Consider the following 18,019-nt stretch of genomic DNA (forward strand, 5'->3'; position numbering starts at 1 on the left):
ACATTCCTGCTCATGATGTCTGAGGGTTCCAGTCTCTCCACATTCTTATCAGTTGTCTGCCTTTTTGAAACTATAGCCATTCTAGTGGGGGCGAAGTGGTAACTCATTGTGGTTTTAATTTGCATTTCCCTGGCAACTAATGATGATAAGTATCTTTTCATGTGTCTTAGCCCGCATATGATTCTTGGTAAAATGTCTCTTCAGAGCTCTTTTTTTTTTTAAGATTTTATTTATTTATTTGACAGAGAGAGAGTTAGTGAGAGCAGAAACAAGCAGGGAGAGTGGGAAAGGGAGAAGCAGGCTTCCCACTGAGCAGGGAGCCCGATGCGGGGCTCGATCCCAGGACCCCGGGATCACGACCCGAGCCGAAGGCAGACGCCCAACTGACTGCGCCACCCAGGCGCCCCTCTCTTCAGAGCTCTTACCCATCTTAAAATTGGGTTGTCATCTTTTTGAATTATAAGACTTAGCCTATTTTTCATAATCTGGCCCAGTCACTGCCAGTCCTAACGATGTGGTGATTGAGGTGACCTTGATGAGGAGGCCTGGGACCATTCAGGTTCCCAGGATGCCTGGAACTGGGATAAGGCAGCCATGTCTGCAGCGTGTCCTGTCAATCCGTTCTTCCCAGGTAGATGAGACTCACGGTGGCCTTTTGACTACCGATTACTATGTCAGAGAAGCAAGGAGATGACTCGTTCTGTGTCTTAGAGATCATAAGCTCAGTGGTGTTGTAGGCTGGCTGTTGCCTGATGAACAAGGGGACTGATCTAAAGAACCCCACAGCATATTCTCATTGTAGCCTGTTTTTTTTCTTTTCTTTGTTTCTTTCTTTCTTTCTTTTTTTAATGGTTAATTTATTTTAGAGATAGAGAATGCTAGCAAGAGCATGAGTAGGGGGAGGGGCAGAGTGAGAGAGAGAACCCTGGAGCAGACTCCCCACTGAGTGTGGAGCCCAATGCGGGGCTCAATCCCAGGACCCTGAGATCATGACCTGAGCCAAAGGCAGATGCTTAACGACTGAGCCACCCAGGCACCCCTAGCCTGTTTTTTTTTTTTCTTTCATAACTTGCCACAATTTAGGTAGTTTTTTCTGTAATATTATACATTGAATATCCTCCTCCCTCTCCTAGATGATTGAAAACCCCTGGGATAAGGACCACATCTGTGTGTTTTGTCACTGTCACCGGTCTCTAACACAGTATGCAGTAGGCAACCAACCAAATTTTGTCAGATGGAAGAATGACTGGAACATACCAGTCATGGGGGGTCGAGGAGGATGTCCTCTGCTTTGCAGTGGGTGATTCACATGAAAGCATGAAATAGAGGGTTGTTTGTTAAATAAGTAATTCATTAGCCACTGCATGTGCTGCTTAGGGACTTGTATTTTAACTGCCACTGATGCCATTTCCCCCATGTATTTCTCCTTTCCAGCTATCTATAACTACAATGCTTCTCAAGATGTGGAGCTCTCCTTGCAGATTGGAGACACGGTTCACATCCTGGAGATGTATGAGGGTAAGTCTGGATGGCCTTCTGCCAGACGGGGAAGGGGAAAAACGGTGGAAGTTACTTATTAATAAGGCACTTAGAGCAAACATCAATATGCTTTACTTCCTAAAGTCGTGCTAGTAAAAATCCAGGAAGTACTTTAGGTTATACAATTTCCTACCGAGGATGATTTCAAAACAGCCCGTTGAATACAGGAGTGCAAACGTGCCCAGACATCCAAATCTCAAAGTATGTGAGTCGTTGAAGCCCAAGCCCTGGATGCAGAAGGATCCGCCACAGGGCTGGCTTGGGAGGAGCCACGTGGGACACCAGATTGGCTGTCATGCCAAGGGGCACTGCTGATTAAGTGGCTCTTTCTACTCAGCACTAACTGTTGCCAGATTGGGGGAGAAATGAGGGAGAGACCTACTGGTGTTGCTGAGATTCTTTCACAGAATTAGGTCAGGGCTACGGCTGATCCAGAAAGCCCACTAGTATATTCCTTGCAACTAGCTCGGGCCACGGAGGTGGTTCCAGTTAACCTGTTACTGGGCTGTAGAATAGTACTCAGGATTCCTGATCTGTCCGAGAGGGACGAGTCATGTCTGCTTCCACTGCATCCCACCCCACCCCAAGCTTTTAGCTCCAACTCAAACTCTCGGATTCCTAGCAGGACTCTTCCATGTATCCACATTTCTGATTCAGATCCCCAGAGTACAACAAACATGTATCCAGGCCACTGAAGTTGAGGACCAAAGCAAAGACCAACTTTTAGGGCCCATTTATTCTCTCTGAAGATTGAGACAGGAATGAGGTAGGACGCTAGGCAGACTTTCCTCATAGACTGAGGCTTGTGAGAATCAGGATCTCTAGATTTTCAGGATCTGCACTCCCCCTCACCCCAGTAAATGCTCATGATGGTGGAATGGCAGAGGTGGTCAAGAACCTAATGTGGATTCCTAGGATGGGGAAGAAAAGATGTGAAGCCAGGAGGAGAGGAAGCAAGGTTTGGCCATAGAAAAGCTAAGTCATTCTGCCCAATTGCACAGAAGACTCTGTTATTCCTGCTGCCTCCCTTTATTTTTAGGCAGAGGGCAGGGGTTTACTTCTCCCTTCCACACAAATCAAAGTACAATCATGCAGCTCTTAGGGGAAGGGAAAAGGCGGGGGGGCTGTGTGGACTCTTCCGCTACTCTCTCTTTTCTGTTTTCATCCTCACCATCTCAGGTCCAGCCCAACATCAATTCCATGTAGTCCCTGAGTCTCTGAGACGCAAAGGACAATCCACTATCGTCTCGTCTCAGGACTCCTTTGCATATTGAAACCATAGTCCCCTCAATACTTACTAGGTCATACCTCTTTGTTAGGGGTCAGATTAATCCATTCTATTTAGTGTATCTATGGGCACACATTTTTGCATTGTACAGGTGAAAGGTGTATATTCGGTATCTGTAACTCTTCCAAATGGGCTTCAAGGATCATGGGGTGAGAGTTCTAGATGACAATCAGATTCTGATTTCTCCATCTTTTTTTTTTTTCAAATTTGCTCTATGTTAATGTTTTTCTGCATTTTCCATCACTGAGAGAACCATGTTAAATCTTCTACAGTGCTTGCAGTTTATGTCAGTGATGATTTACAGTGATGTCAGTTTTTTGCTTTATATATTCTCAGACCTGTTTTAGGTACATACAACTTTAACTTTAGTATTGTTATATTAAGCAATTTTAACTTTTAATTCCTGTTTATTACATCTTTTACCATTATTTTTGTCTGTAGCAATGCTTTTTCCTTTAGCCTAGTTTGTCTGAAATTACAGTTAACTCATTGGCAGTCCAGGATTCCAGTTTTTGTTCTCTTGGACTCATGAGGCCATCAGAAATGCTGCCCAGCCATTCAGTACACTTTTTTTAATTCAGCAGGAGCCCCAAGAAGAGAGCAGCCTCGGATGCTGGTTTCATCTTTCTGAGTCTTGTTCTTTTTCAGATCTTTACCTCATAATTCCCATTTTACCATGTTAGATTTTCAGTATGTGTGCACGTGTGTGTATGTGTTTGTGTGTGTTGTGTTGTCAAGTTTTTCTAAGTGTACTGTGTGTGTAGGAGGGAAGAGTGGAGAGTTGATTGGAAATAAAGTAGATAATGTCTTTTGAATACATTTTCAAAATTCTTTTTCATCTCTATGTGACCCCAGCATATTTTTTGAAATAGCTAATTGGAGCACTTTGTCCTCATAGGATTCATATTAATGACCATTTTATATTTGCATCTTCTCCGTACTTTACTGAGTAATCTCCCAATTGACCAATGAACATTCCTAAAGGTAGCACTCCTCTGGAGCAAGCTGAGGGGGTCACTGAGCTTGGTTGAATATAAATGTAATCAGAGATGCACAAACACATTCATTTCAAGTCCAAAAGCCACAGCGCTCCCAGCGTTCTGCAGCTCGGACAGTGGTATGCTTGCCGGTGCCGGCCCCGCTGATAGAGGTCACACAAAAACCTGCCACTTTATTGATGCTGCATCTTGAATATGATGATCCTGGTGCTCTAGTCCTGACAGCAGGAAGCTTGTATGCCTGTTAATTGCTACCATAAAATACTTGATCTGCCATAGGACTCCTTGATGTCGGAAAAGGATGTCTGTGCCCAAAACTGCTGCGTGTCAAGGTATGAATGGGCAGACTTAGAACATGAGCTTACAGAGTTCATTTACCACCACCAAGTGGCCTGTCAGTTTTACAGAGATTCTTATATTGGATTAAGCTTTTATATAGTGCTTATTTTATGGGATTAATTTTTTTTAATAGTGCCCACCTTGCTAGATGCAGTGATAGGTTCTTCTATCTCCTAAGTACTTCGAATTCTTGGCTGGGTTCTCAGATTCCTTTATTATTTCAGGCAATGCAGGACTAAGTGAGGAGTACTTTGCAAACATTAAACACGGTGGAAAAGCTGAGTAATAACTTGAGTTCTCTCCCTTCCTCCCTCCCTCCCATCTCTTCTTTCCTTTAAAAAAAAAATAATAAACAGAATGGAAACACCCAGAGTACTGCCAGATGGCATTTAAGGCTAATGCTGGCACTATCTTCCAGCTTCCTGTTGAATTTGGCTCCCAGGGCTCCCCACTGCACGCTCTGCCCGCCCACCCCCCCCCCCCCCCCCCCCCCCCCCGCCTTTGCGATATTCACATACCAGACCAGTGGGTGCTTTTTCCGGTGTGGACGGGAGTCTACCTTTCTGGAGCCCAGATACAGAAAATTCTTTTCTGCCCACAACCCGCCACAGAATACCACTTAGGACTCTTCTTTTGCTGTTTCCTGCCCTGTGGTTGAATGAATAATTACGAAAGTGGTAGCTCCTTGAAGGCAAAGCCCGCTCCTCTTTCATTTCAGGGCTGGTGCCTAGCATAGCACCTGGCATAGAGTGGGTGTTCTGCAGAAGTCTGCTAAGTGAAGATAAAATACGAGACCAAGGCAAACCCATTGGAGCAAGGCAAGCTAGTGTGGAGAGTAAGAGGGGTAGGGGGGTCACCTCCATAAAACCCCAGATATTATAGGCAAAGCTGTTCTTCTCCTTCCATGAGGGAAATACAGGAGGTTCCAACATTTCTCCGCCCTTTGCAGACTGCAGAAGGATTTGTTATTGCATGAGTTTTTTGCTTTTGTTTTTAATAACAGCTTCATTGAGATCTATTTCAAATACCATGCAATTTACCCATTTAAAGTACACGATTCAATGGCTATTTACAAAGTATGCCATTCACAGAGTTGGGCAACCATCATCACTATCTACTTTCAGAACATTTTGATTATCCCAGAAAGAAACCCTGTACCCATTTGGTGGTCATTATCCCCCAGCTCCAAGCGACCACCAACCTAATTTCTGTCTCTGTAGATTTGCCGAGTCTAGACATTTCATGTAAATGGGATCATATAATATGTGGTCCTTTGTGACTAGCTTCTTCTACTTAATGTAGTGTTTTCAAGGTTCATCATCATTGTAGCATGTATCAGTACTTCCTGTCTTTTTATGGCTGAATAAAATTCGTTGTATGCATATATCACATTTTATTTATCCATTCATTAGTTGATGGACATTTGGATTGTTTACACTTTTAACCTATTCTGAATAATGCTGCTATTAACATTTATGTACAAGTTTCTGTGTGGACATATGTTTTCACTTTTCTTGGGTATGTTCCTGAATTGCTGGTCATATAATAGCTTTTATGGTTAACCTCTTGGGGAACTGCCAGACTGATTACTTGAGTTTTGCCACTAAAATAGCCCAAATGAGTGAGCTGTTATCACTTATCACTCATGTCTTTCTGTCACCTTGCCCCTGAACTTCATTTGTTACTAAAAATAGGGGCAGGGAAGTAGAATTGACTGAGAAGCTATATACTGCTCATCTTTCACAGGCCCCCAAGAACTATTTTCCTTCAGAGGCTTTTTCAGGGAACAAAAATCCTCAAGGGCTGAAGCAAGAGTCCTCTCTCTTTTCTTCATCTTTAGTACTAGCCTAGCCTCTAGTCATTGCCTTGTCTTTGCTTCTTTAACTAGACAAGGGATTTGATAGTGAGGCAGCTATTCCCCATCTAAAATGTTCTTTCCCACCCCAGATCCATGGGCATGGCTGAAAAGAATCACTGCTACCTGGAGATTCCAGTTGTGGTCATTTGTTCATTCAAAAACACTTGCTGAGCAAGTATTACGCTCTTTATTATATGCCAGGTACCTTTATTGAGCACAGGAGATGTTCTAGGCACTGAGGTCACCTGAATGACGAAACAGCAAGGTTCCTGTTCTCACAGGGTTTCCATTCGAGGGATAGACAAAAACAAGTGAACTAAGTAAGTAAACAAAACAATTCAGATACTTAAAAGTCCTATGAGGAAAAAAGGTTGGTATTTCCAGGCCCAGAAGAAGATGAGAGTGATGGACAGGGAACAGAGGGATAAGGCGGGACTACTTTTGTCCCTTTTGAGGGTGACCATCCTGGGCAGGACACTTAAACTCTTTTTGTGTCATGGTTATTGCATCTAGAACTGGGTTACTTTTTGAATTGAAAGTGATTAAATGAAAGTGCTCTGAAAAATTAAGTTTACAGCATTCCTTTTACCATTAAGCTCTCCTCTCCTGTGATTAACCAAATTCCAGTCATAAGTGATTTAATGCTCAGGGTCTGCTGTTCCACCAATGGATACTGGTTTCCTGCATTTGATTCATATCCATTGGTAACTCGTTTTCAGCTCTATAAACCATGCACAAGCTCAAGAGAGAGGGTAGCTGGTGTTAACAGTGATTTCTGGGGGTAAGCATAACACAGTTGGCCATAACAAAATGAGATAATGTCTCAAAGGCGTTCCAAGCTCTACAGAAGCAGGCACAGCATAAAGCTTTGTACAGTTTTAGTGTTATATGTAAGGACCCAAAGGATAGTACAAATGCTTTCATTGGAACCAGACGAAACAGGCAATCTTGAAAAGTTGAAATAAAAAGAAGCATTTGTGTATATACAGGAGGTCCCTAATATACCCATGTCATTTCTTCTGTATAGAATGAGTCCAGTTTTCAAATGCACCTTAATCAAGAAATCCATTCCCTTATAGTAAAGGGAATTAATATGGATTATGACTTGAGCTGTACATATCTTGAATCTTATCTTGATAAAGCAGGCTTTTTTTGTGAGCACGTATAGAGGGCAGGCTTATGGCAGATAGGTAGAGGTACATGACTCTGAACTTGGACTCCTTGGTTGACAAAACAGAAGCATGAAAAAGAAGAGAGTGCTTTTGAACTTGTTTCAAGCAGGGGCTTAATCATCTCTCTGAGATGTGCTAATTGGACCTGCATTGGACCATCTGACACAGAAAGGTCTTACTGAACTCTTTCAGAACGTCCGAGTCAAGAAGATGGGTTGTCACATCCTATGGTCCTGTACAACAGTGTCCCAACCCAGTAGCCTTGACATTCCTTGATTGTACCTCTTTTCTTTGCCTTCTTTATTTGGTCAGCCATACCCAGTGGTCATACACAGGTGAGAGATAAGGAAAATCATAACTAACTTTTAAAAATCAGTTCTTAACAGCACGTGTAAACTTTTACTGGGTATAAGCTGAGATATGGCATTTGATGTATTTGTAACTTTCATTTACTTTTGTTACCGCATTAGTCAGGATCATTGAAAGTTTATTATAATTCAGAATCCATAGTCTTGCCATTTTCTAGTTATAAAAACAACTGCCGTTCACAAACATCAGTGGCAGTGAGCCCAATAGCTTGGATTTTATGATAAGGGCTGCGTGTGAACATTCTGGCACCAGCCTGGAAAGCAAATGAGGCCGTGTGGCATTTTGTTGAGTGTGCTGGTCACTTCCCACATCTGTTTGACCTTTACCTTAAGTCCTGCTTGTCAGCCACTACTGCTGGAGACATATGTTCCCGAGATGTGTTTTTCAAAAGATGAGTGTGGCGGCAGGAGTGTGTTTACAGAAAAACTAATTAAAAAGTGGAGCCAGTAAGAAGTCTCCTCTCAATCTTAGCAAAAGGAGAATGACTTTTCTTGTTCTGTCTTTTGAGATATGTGTGAATGTGCTTCTAAAATGCCATCTTCAAAATGTCTGTTCTTTGTATATTAGGCCTACATGGGATCTTCTAGGATTGGGGTCAGAACTTTTTTCTGAGTGGTGCCTTCATTCACTTACTTTGCCATGAACTGGTGCCTGGAGTTGGCCCATTCGAGCGGCTGCCCACGCACCAAAGGAGGCAAGCTCAGCTTGAAAGCAAAGGCGTTTTAGGGGATACTCTGGAGGAACGTTCTCATGAGCTTTCAGTGTCCCATAAATTTTGGTCCTCAAGGGATCCTGGGGGGACCAAGGGGTCAAGAAGGTGGCAAAGTGGTGGGTACCTCCTTTCATCCCACGCATAATACATAACCACTCGTGACTCCCTTCACACCTCTGAATGTGGGGTCATTCACATTATTTGGTGTATAACTTTTACCAAAAATGCATTAGGTGTCTTATCTCCATTGGGAAATCTGGCACATCAAACCATCGTGGGGCTAGGTACGACTCAGTGAAGGACTAGTGTAAGGAGAAAGTCCTAGAGGGAGGTTTAAGATTGATTGAAGGCAAGCAGGGATAGGATTTTTCTCCTCTTGCTTATATCTGGAGAGAGAAGATTAATGTATGCCTCTACTTTGCTCATAGTAATGTGAGAGCAATTTATGATCTCAAAAAGCATATAAGGGGACTTTGGCATCCTAAGTACCCACTCTGTGCTGGAGTGTCCCATTTTACTCAACCCGTGCAAGCAAATCATTCAGTAGAAAGTGTTGCAGAGAGCATGCTGCCTGAAAAAAACTAAATGCTGCGAATTAGTCTTAGAAGCGCAGAGAACTGTGGTTCTTTCCCTGGCCTCACCTCCATGTGTAACCAGGCTACACAGAGCTGCGGCCAGGGCAGGAGAGGAAGGATTCTTGTTATATATGGATTATTAGTCTCACTTTTATGTTCTGCATGTGTGTCCCCAGCTAATATTCCTCTGAGCAATATTAAATATGTGTGCACTTAACTTTGACAACAGGAATATGAGTTTCAGCAACCGTACCGAGCACGTCAGTCCCTCTTCTAAATGGCAGGAGTAATCGACACTGAATTCCTAACCTCGAATACTTGCTTAGTGCTCACTGATGCAGACTGAAGAGTCTGTCACTACAGTTGGAATTGAAGGAATGGGAGGGGGCAGGTGTTTGAATTAGTCTTACTATCACATTCATTGCCCACTGAATGTCAAGTCAGGCCTTAGAAGCCCCTATTTGGGTAACTTCTGGGGTTTTTTTTTTGGCTGCATTCAGTATCTACTCAGGCCCTGAGTTACTCAGCACTATTTTCTCAATTATTCAAGCCATCGTCATATAGTTTTTCTGTCACCCAAGCTGTTTCTTCTACTTTTTCTTGTTACCTTTCCCTTAAAGTCATCTTTTCTATGGTTTTCTTGGGGGCAAGGAGCTTATTCTCTTGGAAGAAAGAGGTATGTCTTAATCAGGTGCTACAGTTATGGAAAAAGGCTTCCCCCTCGCCTGGTATCCCAGCTGCCTTATGTATATTTCAGCTTTGTCGTCAGTAACTTGAGAATAATTTAGAGAGGTTCTTCTCCTTCTTGCAGGAAGCACAGACACATTCCTCACAAAACAACAAAAAGAGAACTTTAGTCTGGCATCATTAGCCCGGGAACCAGACAATGGCCCTAGAAGTAGGAGATACTCCCTGGATTATGTCACTGGTACCCTCGGTTCCAAATTTGTCTGGCATTTTACTCTCCTCTGTTCGCCAGGCATTGAGCTGAGGACTTTCATGTACTGAATGTTAGCTCTTGCGATCATGGGAGACTGGAGTTCCCGATGCTCGTTTAGTAAATGTGAAAATCAGGTTCAGAAACTTGAAACTTCATATACAGCCGTTAAATGCTAGAGCTGTGATTCTCACCATGGTTTTTTGGAATCCAAGTAGAATGTTCTTTCCACATTGTGAGGCCTTTGAGGAAATGACGCTTCTCTATTTTGGACCTAACCTATAGTGTTTCAAAGAGGGTGAGGTTCTTTTGCTTTTTAAGTAGCTGTCAGACAAGCTTCCCACCACCCCGAATGTGTCTGTGTTGGGGTGAGCTCTTTCAGAACTTCCTTTCCCCCATGGCTCATCCACACTCGCTTGCTGCTCTGGCCAGGGGGGAGTCTCCTCACTGCTCTCCAAGCCCACTGTGTGCTTGGGCCCCCTGCACCCCCAGTGCCAACGTGCCTCATCTGCCCCTCCGCCTCTCCTCTGCCTGTTTTCGAGAGCTGGCTTTCTCTGAGCAGGTGGGCACATCTGTTCCAGGGGAGCACAGCCCTGTCATCTCCCCCACCCAGAGATAGGGGCCCCCTTCCTCCGGCCCACACACTCCAGGTCAGAATTACTGAGGGGCTGGGCTACAGTTACCCACAGTGTGCCCAACCCCCTTAGGTGTGGCAGGCAGGTCAGAGAGGGAAAAGTAAGCAGAGAGGTCTCTCTCTGGAGGGGTCTCTGACCACCCCAACCTGAAGCAGTCTCCCTTCCCAATGTGTTTGTGGCAGTGAGTGTCCAGCTGGTGTCCCCACCTGTGCCCTCCTGCTTGTATTAGTCCAGAAGGCATTTGCACTGAACCCAGTGGTCTTTGGCTCACACAGTCTCGGAAAGTCCCACCTGGTTCACGTTCGTGCCCTTGCTGCTGATCTTTTGCTACCAGGACTCGTACTGCCATCACCACTACTGGGTCCCCGCCTCTGTTTCTGCCACTGTTGATGTTGTCACACCCCCGACAGCATCTGCTCGTCTCTGTCTCGGTTCTCAAAGTGGAGCCCAGTGGTTCACTTTCAGAGTCCGTAAGTACAGCTTTGCCCTTTCATTTTTAGGATGCATTCCACTGAGGAACTTGAAGCAGGTTTCTAAGTGACCGGACTGATGGGGTCTTGGGACAGCGCCATCCGTGTCACATGCGCGCTAAGCTAAGGCACGCACGCTTCCATTGCCTCTGCACGGGCGGTTTCCTCTCTTGCTGGGGCCTCCATTCTCCCTTCAGAAAGGAAGGCCGTCTGTATCCGTGCGCTTTACCTTGATGTCCTCCTCAGGAGGCTTAGATGGTCGCCTGAGAAAAGCAGCGTGCGCTACAGTTTCAGAAATCCTCGGTAACTAGCTGTGCAGGTTTGTCTTCCCTCACCTGTGTCTCTGTTCCACTGGCGATCAGATTGGAAAGGCTGAGATGGGGGGTTGGGGTTTATACTCTCAAACTCCTGGAGGCTCCACAGAGCCTAGCATAGGTGTTTATAAAGATGGGCCCCCTAAATATATATCTTGCTTGTTGAATTGATTCCTCATTCACAAACCTGCATCCCTCTCTTGTCCATCTTGCAAATTGGTGCTGATGATAAAACCAGTCTTTTTTTTTTTTAAAGATTTTATTTATTTATTTGAGAGAGAGAGTGAGAGAGAGCACAAGAGGGGGGAGCGGGAGAGGGAGAAGCAGACCCCCTGCTGAGCAGGGAGCCCGATGCGGGACTTGATCCCGGGACTCCAGGATCATGACCTGAGCCGAAGGCAGTCGCTTCACCAACTGAGCCACCCAGGCGCCCGATAAAACCAGTCTTAACGGTGAATTGCAGCGAAACTATATGCCGTATCCTGTCATTTCAGCTTTGTCGAACTGGTTGGATAAGCTTGAGAGAGACGTGCGTCGCAGAGGAGGGCAATTAGAGCCAATGGCAAGATGACTGGCTGCCAGCAGGATTACTTTGCTTTAAGAAAAAGAAAGAAGGAAAAAGGCACATCCAGGAAATACAGCGGGAGTTGGCAAACCAGAGTGGTGATGTAGATTAGCCTAGAGGAAATTTTATTCCCCCCGTGTCACTGAGCTGCAGGGTGTCTGTGAATCCAAGAGACCTTTCCTCCTTTCGCAGTAGCCATTTGGCTGTCATCTCCATTCTGCCAACTGCATCTGCCCCCACCCCCACCCTGGACCAGGTCCTCCTGCCCGTCTCGGGGGATGTTTGCTGCTTGAAAGAAGTCTCTTGTAGGCAACCAGGAGAAACCTCAGCGTTTTTAGCTATGGAGTGATAAGGTTAACAAGATGGGGAAAAAAGTAGAATGTTTTTGTGGAAGGAAATTGAAGCCACAAAAGCCTTAATTACTTGAACAGTTGAAGAAATGGGAGTCCCACAGAACGAGGCCTGTGCATTTCAGATGAATCCTTTTCATTAGGAACAATGCCTCCTCTTCTCTGGACATTCTGCCCTCCGGGGAGGGGCTTGGGCCCCGCCCAGCTCTGCCAGTGAGCGTGGGATCCCAGGGGGAGAGGAGGGTCTCTGGGACCTTGCTGTCAGATCATGCTTTGGAGATGCAGATTTTGGAGATGCAGATTTTTTCGTGCAGCCCTTGCATCATCTGTTCTGTCGTGACCACCAGCTCACAGGACCTTCTCTTTCTCTTTGATGAAGTTATTTAAAGTTTATGGCTTGCCTGCTATGTTCCAGGCACCCCAAAAACAGGCCTCTTTCCTGTTCACTCAAGAAATAAAATGAAAGATGGAAACCTCGTCTCTTTCTTTTCCACTTACTTGGCATGCTTGCCTGCATGGGTGTTTTATATTGTTTGGATTCCATGGCTAAGCTTCCTTCCTATGAGAGGCAGTGCCTTTGCCTTGAGCAAGAATCGCATATGCTGTGTGGCCGAGGAGGCAGGTGGTGGAAGGCAAACAGTGATGAACCCGGTGGGAGGCGACCTGTGTTTGCATTCCCAGCTTAGATAGTAAGTCCCTGGTTGACTTTGCACAACCTTTCCAATTCCTTGCCTGTATTTCCTCGTTTTTAAGTAAGGTTGTTAGACTTTGGGGAAGTCTGAGTTCTTTTGGAGCTCATGCTTGTAACATCTGTCTGTGTGTCGTAAAGGCATAAAACTGAGCTAAGATGTTTGACTGGGAAGACTGATTTGTTTCCCAAAAAGGTATAAAAGAATAGAGTCATCTTTTACTATCTTTGCATCCTTTTCCTTTCTGCCTTTGAACTTATTTTCAAAAGCACTGGTGAGGCTGGTGGGCATGCAAGCTGGTGCAGCCATTCTGGAAAACAGTAGGGAGGTTCCTCAAAAAGTTGAAAATAGAGCTATCCTATGACCCAGCAATTGCACTGCTGGGTATTTACTCCAAAGATACAAATGTAATGATCCGAGGGGCACCTGCACCCCAATGTTTATAGCAGCAATGTCCACAATAGCCAAACTGTGGGAAGAACCCAGACGTCCATTGACAGACAAATGGATAAAGAAGATGTGATGTATATATACACAATGGAATATTACTCAGCCATCAAAAAAAAAAGAAATCTTGCCATTTGCAATGACATGGATGGAACTAGAGGGTATTATGCTAGCAAAATAAGTCAATCAGAGAAAGGCAATTATATGATTTCACTCATGTGGAATTTAAGAAACAGAACAGGAGCATAGGGGAAGGGATGGAAAAATAAAACAAGATGATATCAGAGAGGGAGACAAACCATAAGAGACTCTTAACTATAGGAAGCACACTGAGGGTTGCTGGAGGGGACCAGGGGAGGCACGGGGTAACTGGGTGATGGGCATTCAGGAGGGCACATGATGTAATGAGCACTGGGTGTTATATACAACTGATGAGTCACTGAACTCTACCTGTGAAACTAATAATACATTATATGTTAATTACCTGAATTTAAGTTAAAAAAATAAAAACACCCGTGAACTGCCCAGTGCATTTGGAAAATGAGCATCCCGTAGTTGTAGGACAAGGCTCCAACAGCTGAGCTGTTTGTCCTCTGAGGAGTTTGTACCCAGCTGTTTCTGCTCACCAGCTTCCCTGGAGGGACCTCAGCCATCTCTCCGAGGGACATTCGCTTGGGGATGGGAGGGCAGGCTTTGGCCATGGAAACCAGCCAGAGGAACCCAGCGGGTTTACCTGGCTCGCAGGGGATGGACCTTTGGCCTTGGCCTAATTAACTGCCAGACCAGTGACACTTAAAGGAAAAACAACAGGATTTAGCACCTGCTCTTCCTCTGTGGACCCTCCCCAGCATCCCTTCCCCTCCCCCACGTCATGGTGCATGTAAACAGTGGCTCCCTGTCTGTTTCTTGCCTTTAATCCCTGGCAGGTAAACAGTATCACAATATTGTGAATGTACTTAATGCCACTGAACTGAACACTTAATAGTTAAAATAGTATATTTGATGAATATTTGACAACACAAAAAGGGTTTATTGTTCTGAGGGTGGGACTAATTTATGTGGGACTGCAAGGAGAGCTTTTACAAAACTCCATGAATTACACATCTAGATAATGCTTTTATGGTTCATACAGTCTTGAGACCCCCTCAGTAATTGCCTTCGGAGTCTAGCATATTCGTAGTTCTCCCTTTGTGCGCCAGTGTCTTCAAGTCTGCCCATTAGAAGCCCTTTGTATTCAATTATTTGTTTATGGATCTATTTGCTTCCTCCTTGAAGACAATGTCTGGCCTGCTGGTGTTCAGTGTTTTTATGTATAATAAATGAATGGCCACATTAGCGATGTAAGCCCTTGGCTCCAGTAGCTCCTCCAAGAGTCTCTAACCACTTTCTAAAGTAGCCCCACCCCCATCCATCCCTCTCCCACGGTACTGTCCTTCCTTAATACCTTTTAGCCTCCTGTGCAGTTACTTTGTTTATTTGCTGGGTGTTTACAGGTATGTGGTTTTTTTCTTCCCATGATAAAGCAAGACTTAGAAGGATGGAGACACTATACGTCTTGCTCTCTTGGCATCTCTCTGTTGAATGAGTAAATGAATCTCCAATCTGTGATTGATCTTTTGGAAATAGCAAAACTCATTCAGATTAGCTTTGGCGCATAAAGTGAGAAGGGAAGAGGGATAATGTCTTAAGGAGGCACGATAAAAAGTAAAAATGATGGAGAAATGGTCCCGTGATTTTTGACACATGGCTCACTCTGGTTTCAGAGGCAGTTTCAGACAAAAATATTTAGTAATATTTGAGCAATGTCACTATCATGGAATTCTGTATCACCTTGAAGGGCTTACTTTGTAATGCTTATATGATAGTGTAAAATTTTGTATGGCTTTTAAAAATTGCAATAAAATTTGTATACAGTAAAATATACTCAGGTATTCAATGAATTTTGACAAATGAATGCACCCCATGTACCTGATACTCCTGTCAAGATACAGAACATTTCCCTTGCCCTAAAGAGCTCCCCGTTGCGTTCTTCTACACAGTTCTCACCCCAAAAAGCAACTACTGCTCCAACTACTGCGTTGGTTTTCCTGCTCTTCAACTTTATATAAATGGAATTATACATGTCTGTTGTCTTTGGATTCTTTCATTCCACGTAATGTTTTAAGGTTCATCGAGGATGTTGCTTATGACAGTAGTTTATTCCTTTTCATCACTGAGTAATACCCTATTATGTGAATATACCACAGTTTGTCGATACTCCTATTGATGGACATTTCAGTGGGTTCAAGTTTTTGACTATTAATAATAAAGCTTCGATACACATGCTTGTAAAGTGTTTTTATGAATGTAAGTTTTTACTCATCTTTTTTTTATTTAATTTTTTTATTTGAGAGAGAGAGTGTGCATGAGCGGGGGGAGGGGCAGAGGGAGAGGGAAAAGCAGACTCCCTGCTGAGCAGGGAGCCTGATATGGGCCTCCGTCCCAGGACCCTGGGATCATGACCTGAGCCAAAGGCAGATGCTTAACAGACTGAGCCACCCAGGTGCCTGGTTTTTACTGATCTTGGGTGCATACTTAGAAGTGGGGATATTGCTAGGTCAGGTCATATGTATATATATTTTTTGGTGGTTTTTTTTTTAATTTAAATTTTGTTAATTAACATATAGTGCATGTATGTTTAATCTTATGTGTAGCTACAAACAATGTGAGAGAATTCTAATTGCCCCTGTTTGTACCAGCTCTTCATAGAGACCATCTTTTTAACTTTAGCCATTCAAGTGGTTGTAGAGTAGTATCTCATCTAGAAAAAAAAATATTTACATTGAGTTGAATTCACCCTATTTAGCATACAGGTTTTGAACAATCCATGCAATCTGAAATGCCACTACAAGATAGAGAACAATTTTATCAGCACCCCCAGATTCTCCCATGTCCCCTGTACCAACCTCACAGCAACCTCTGCTTTGATCTGTTTCCTTTCTCTATAATTTTGCCTTTTCTAGTCCTGGCTTACCAGGACTTATTAGCTGTATTTTTTGTCTTAATTTTCAAATTTATCATTGTCATAAATGCATATAATTTTAAAGGCCAAGTCATTTCTGTCAAGTTTATAATGATAAACAGCCATCTCTTCCCACCTCCTCTTGGTTCCTGATTCTACTTTGAACTCTTTCAGCCCTTTGTTGTGGTGTATGCTTTTTCATTTCTAAAGAATCGTGCTTCTTTACTTGATATTTCCATTTTCATTTATTAACTGCTTCTAATGGAAGATAAGGATTTAGCTCTCTTAAAATTCCCACCAGCCACGCATATACCTGTCTGTGTCTGATAGAGACCTCCCAGTATAGATACATCATAATTTTTTCAAAGTTATTATTTAGATTACTGAGTCTATGTAGTATAAGCAGCAGATGCTGTGGAATGTACCTTCATTCTATTTCCTGTCTTGAATAATGTTTTTCTAGAGGTGTTAATTCTTCTTTTCTTGGTTCTCTGTGGACCTACTTCTTTTTCGTATCCAGACTTTCTGACAGAAGTCTTTACCTCCTTCTCATATGTTCAGACAAATGAGACAATTTCGCGGTTCCACTTGCTTTCTTGGATTTGTTCTCCATGGAGTCCTCTGCCCTCCTGCTCCGTCCAGAACTGGTCGCTCTCCCGGCCACTTACATGGCTTCTTTTCTAAGCTCTCCATCATCATCTTTCTCAGGGTCAAAAAAAAAAAATAAGAACCAGTATGTATCAGCAGAGCCAGGGATAATGTGCATCTGTGTATAAATACAGGTTAACACATCTATTAATTTTGACCTACCTATTTTAGGAGTCATGCGTACACGGGGGTACCTGCAAGTCCAGTCCAGCATCTTGGGTTCATTCTAGTTTTTTCCCTTTCTTGTAACTCTCTCCTATGACAATAAGAAACCTGGCTTCCAGGATTAATGTATTTACTTATTTCATCAGTTCCTCAGCATGTAACCAATCCGTCTCCATGACCACACCTCCTTCCACATGGTCACCGTCCTCAGTCTGTTCTCTCTCTGATAGCTCATGTCATTCCACTGCCTCCCCCCCGCCCCCCCGGCCTGCTGAAGTCGTGGTTGTGGATGCCCTTCTCTTCACCCTCTTCTTGTGGAGCCCCTGCCCCCCATGGATGCCCACCTTGTTCTGCCTGGCTCTGACACGCCATGCCAGTCCGGCCCCCTGTATGGATGCCGTCCCCACCCCCCTTGCAAATGCATAAGTTTCCCTGTCCCACTTCATGGTTCAGGGCTCAGTTGTTGCAGGAAAGGAAGCAGAAGATACATGTCTTGCTTCTGTCTCCCATCCCCCAATGCTTTCCTTTTTTCAGTCTTCCTATCCCAAAGAATTAATTATGGCCTTTCATTTGCTTAAACCCAAGATCTGAATGCCCTTGAATATTTGCCTTTTGTGGTGTGTGTGGGGAGGGTGGGGGGGTGGGCTCGATCTCAGGACCCTGAGATCTTGACCTGAGCAGAAAACAGATGCTTAACCAACCCATTGAGCCACCCAGGCATCCCAATGATTGGATATTTGTGTTTATTGCAAAATGTTCATCACAATAAGTCTAGTTAACATACATTAGCATACGTAGTTACAAAATTCTTTTTCCTTGTAATGAGCAGTTTTAAAACTTACTCTCTTAGCAACTTTCAAATATGCAACACAGTATTATTATCTATGGTTGCCATCATGTACATTTTACATCCCCATGACTTTGTCATTTTATAACTAGAAGTTTGTA

The 18,019-nt window shown here is 43.8% G+C and overlaps 1 protein-coding gene across 3 annotated transcripts in view; it reads left to right on the forward strand.

Moving 5' to 3' along the window:
- Positions 1-18,019, forward strand: part of DOCK5 (dedicator of cytokinesis 5) — a 202,951-nt gene that overhangs the window by 53,993 nt on the left and 130,939 nt on the right. For all 3 annotated transcript variants that reach the window (XM_028114206.2, XM_028114208.2, XM_028114209.2), the window contains exon 2: positions 1,435-1,518. In XM_028114206.2, coding sequence (XP_027970007.1) covers positions 1,435-1,518 — 84 coding nt within the window. The remainder of the gene's footprint in view (positions 1-1,434; positions 1,519-18,019) is intronic.

The sequence above is a fragment of the Eumetopias jubatus genome, unplaced genomic scaffold, assembly GCF_037043125.1.
Source record: "Eumetopias jubatus isolate StellerSeaLion01/CBP00866 unplaced genomic scaffold, mEumJub1_p1.0 scaffold_2, whole genome shotgun sequence".
Classification (NCBI taxonomy): Eukaryota; Metazoa; Chordata; class Mammalia; order Carnivora; family Otariidae; genus Eumetopias; species Eumetopias jubatus.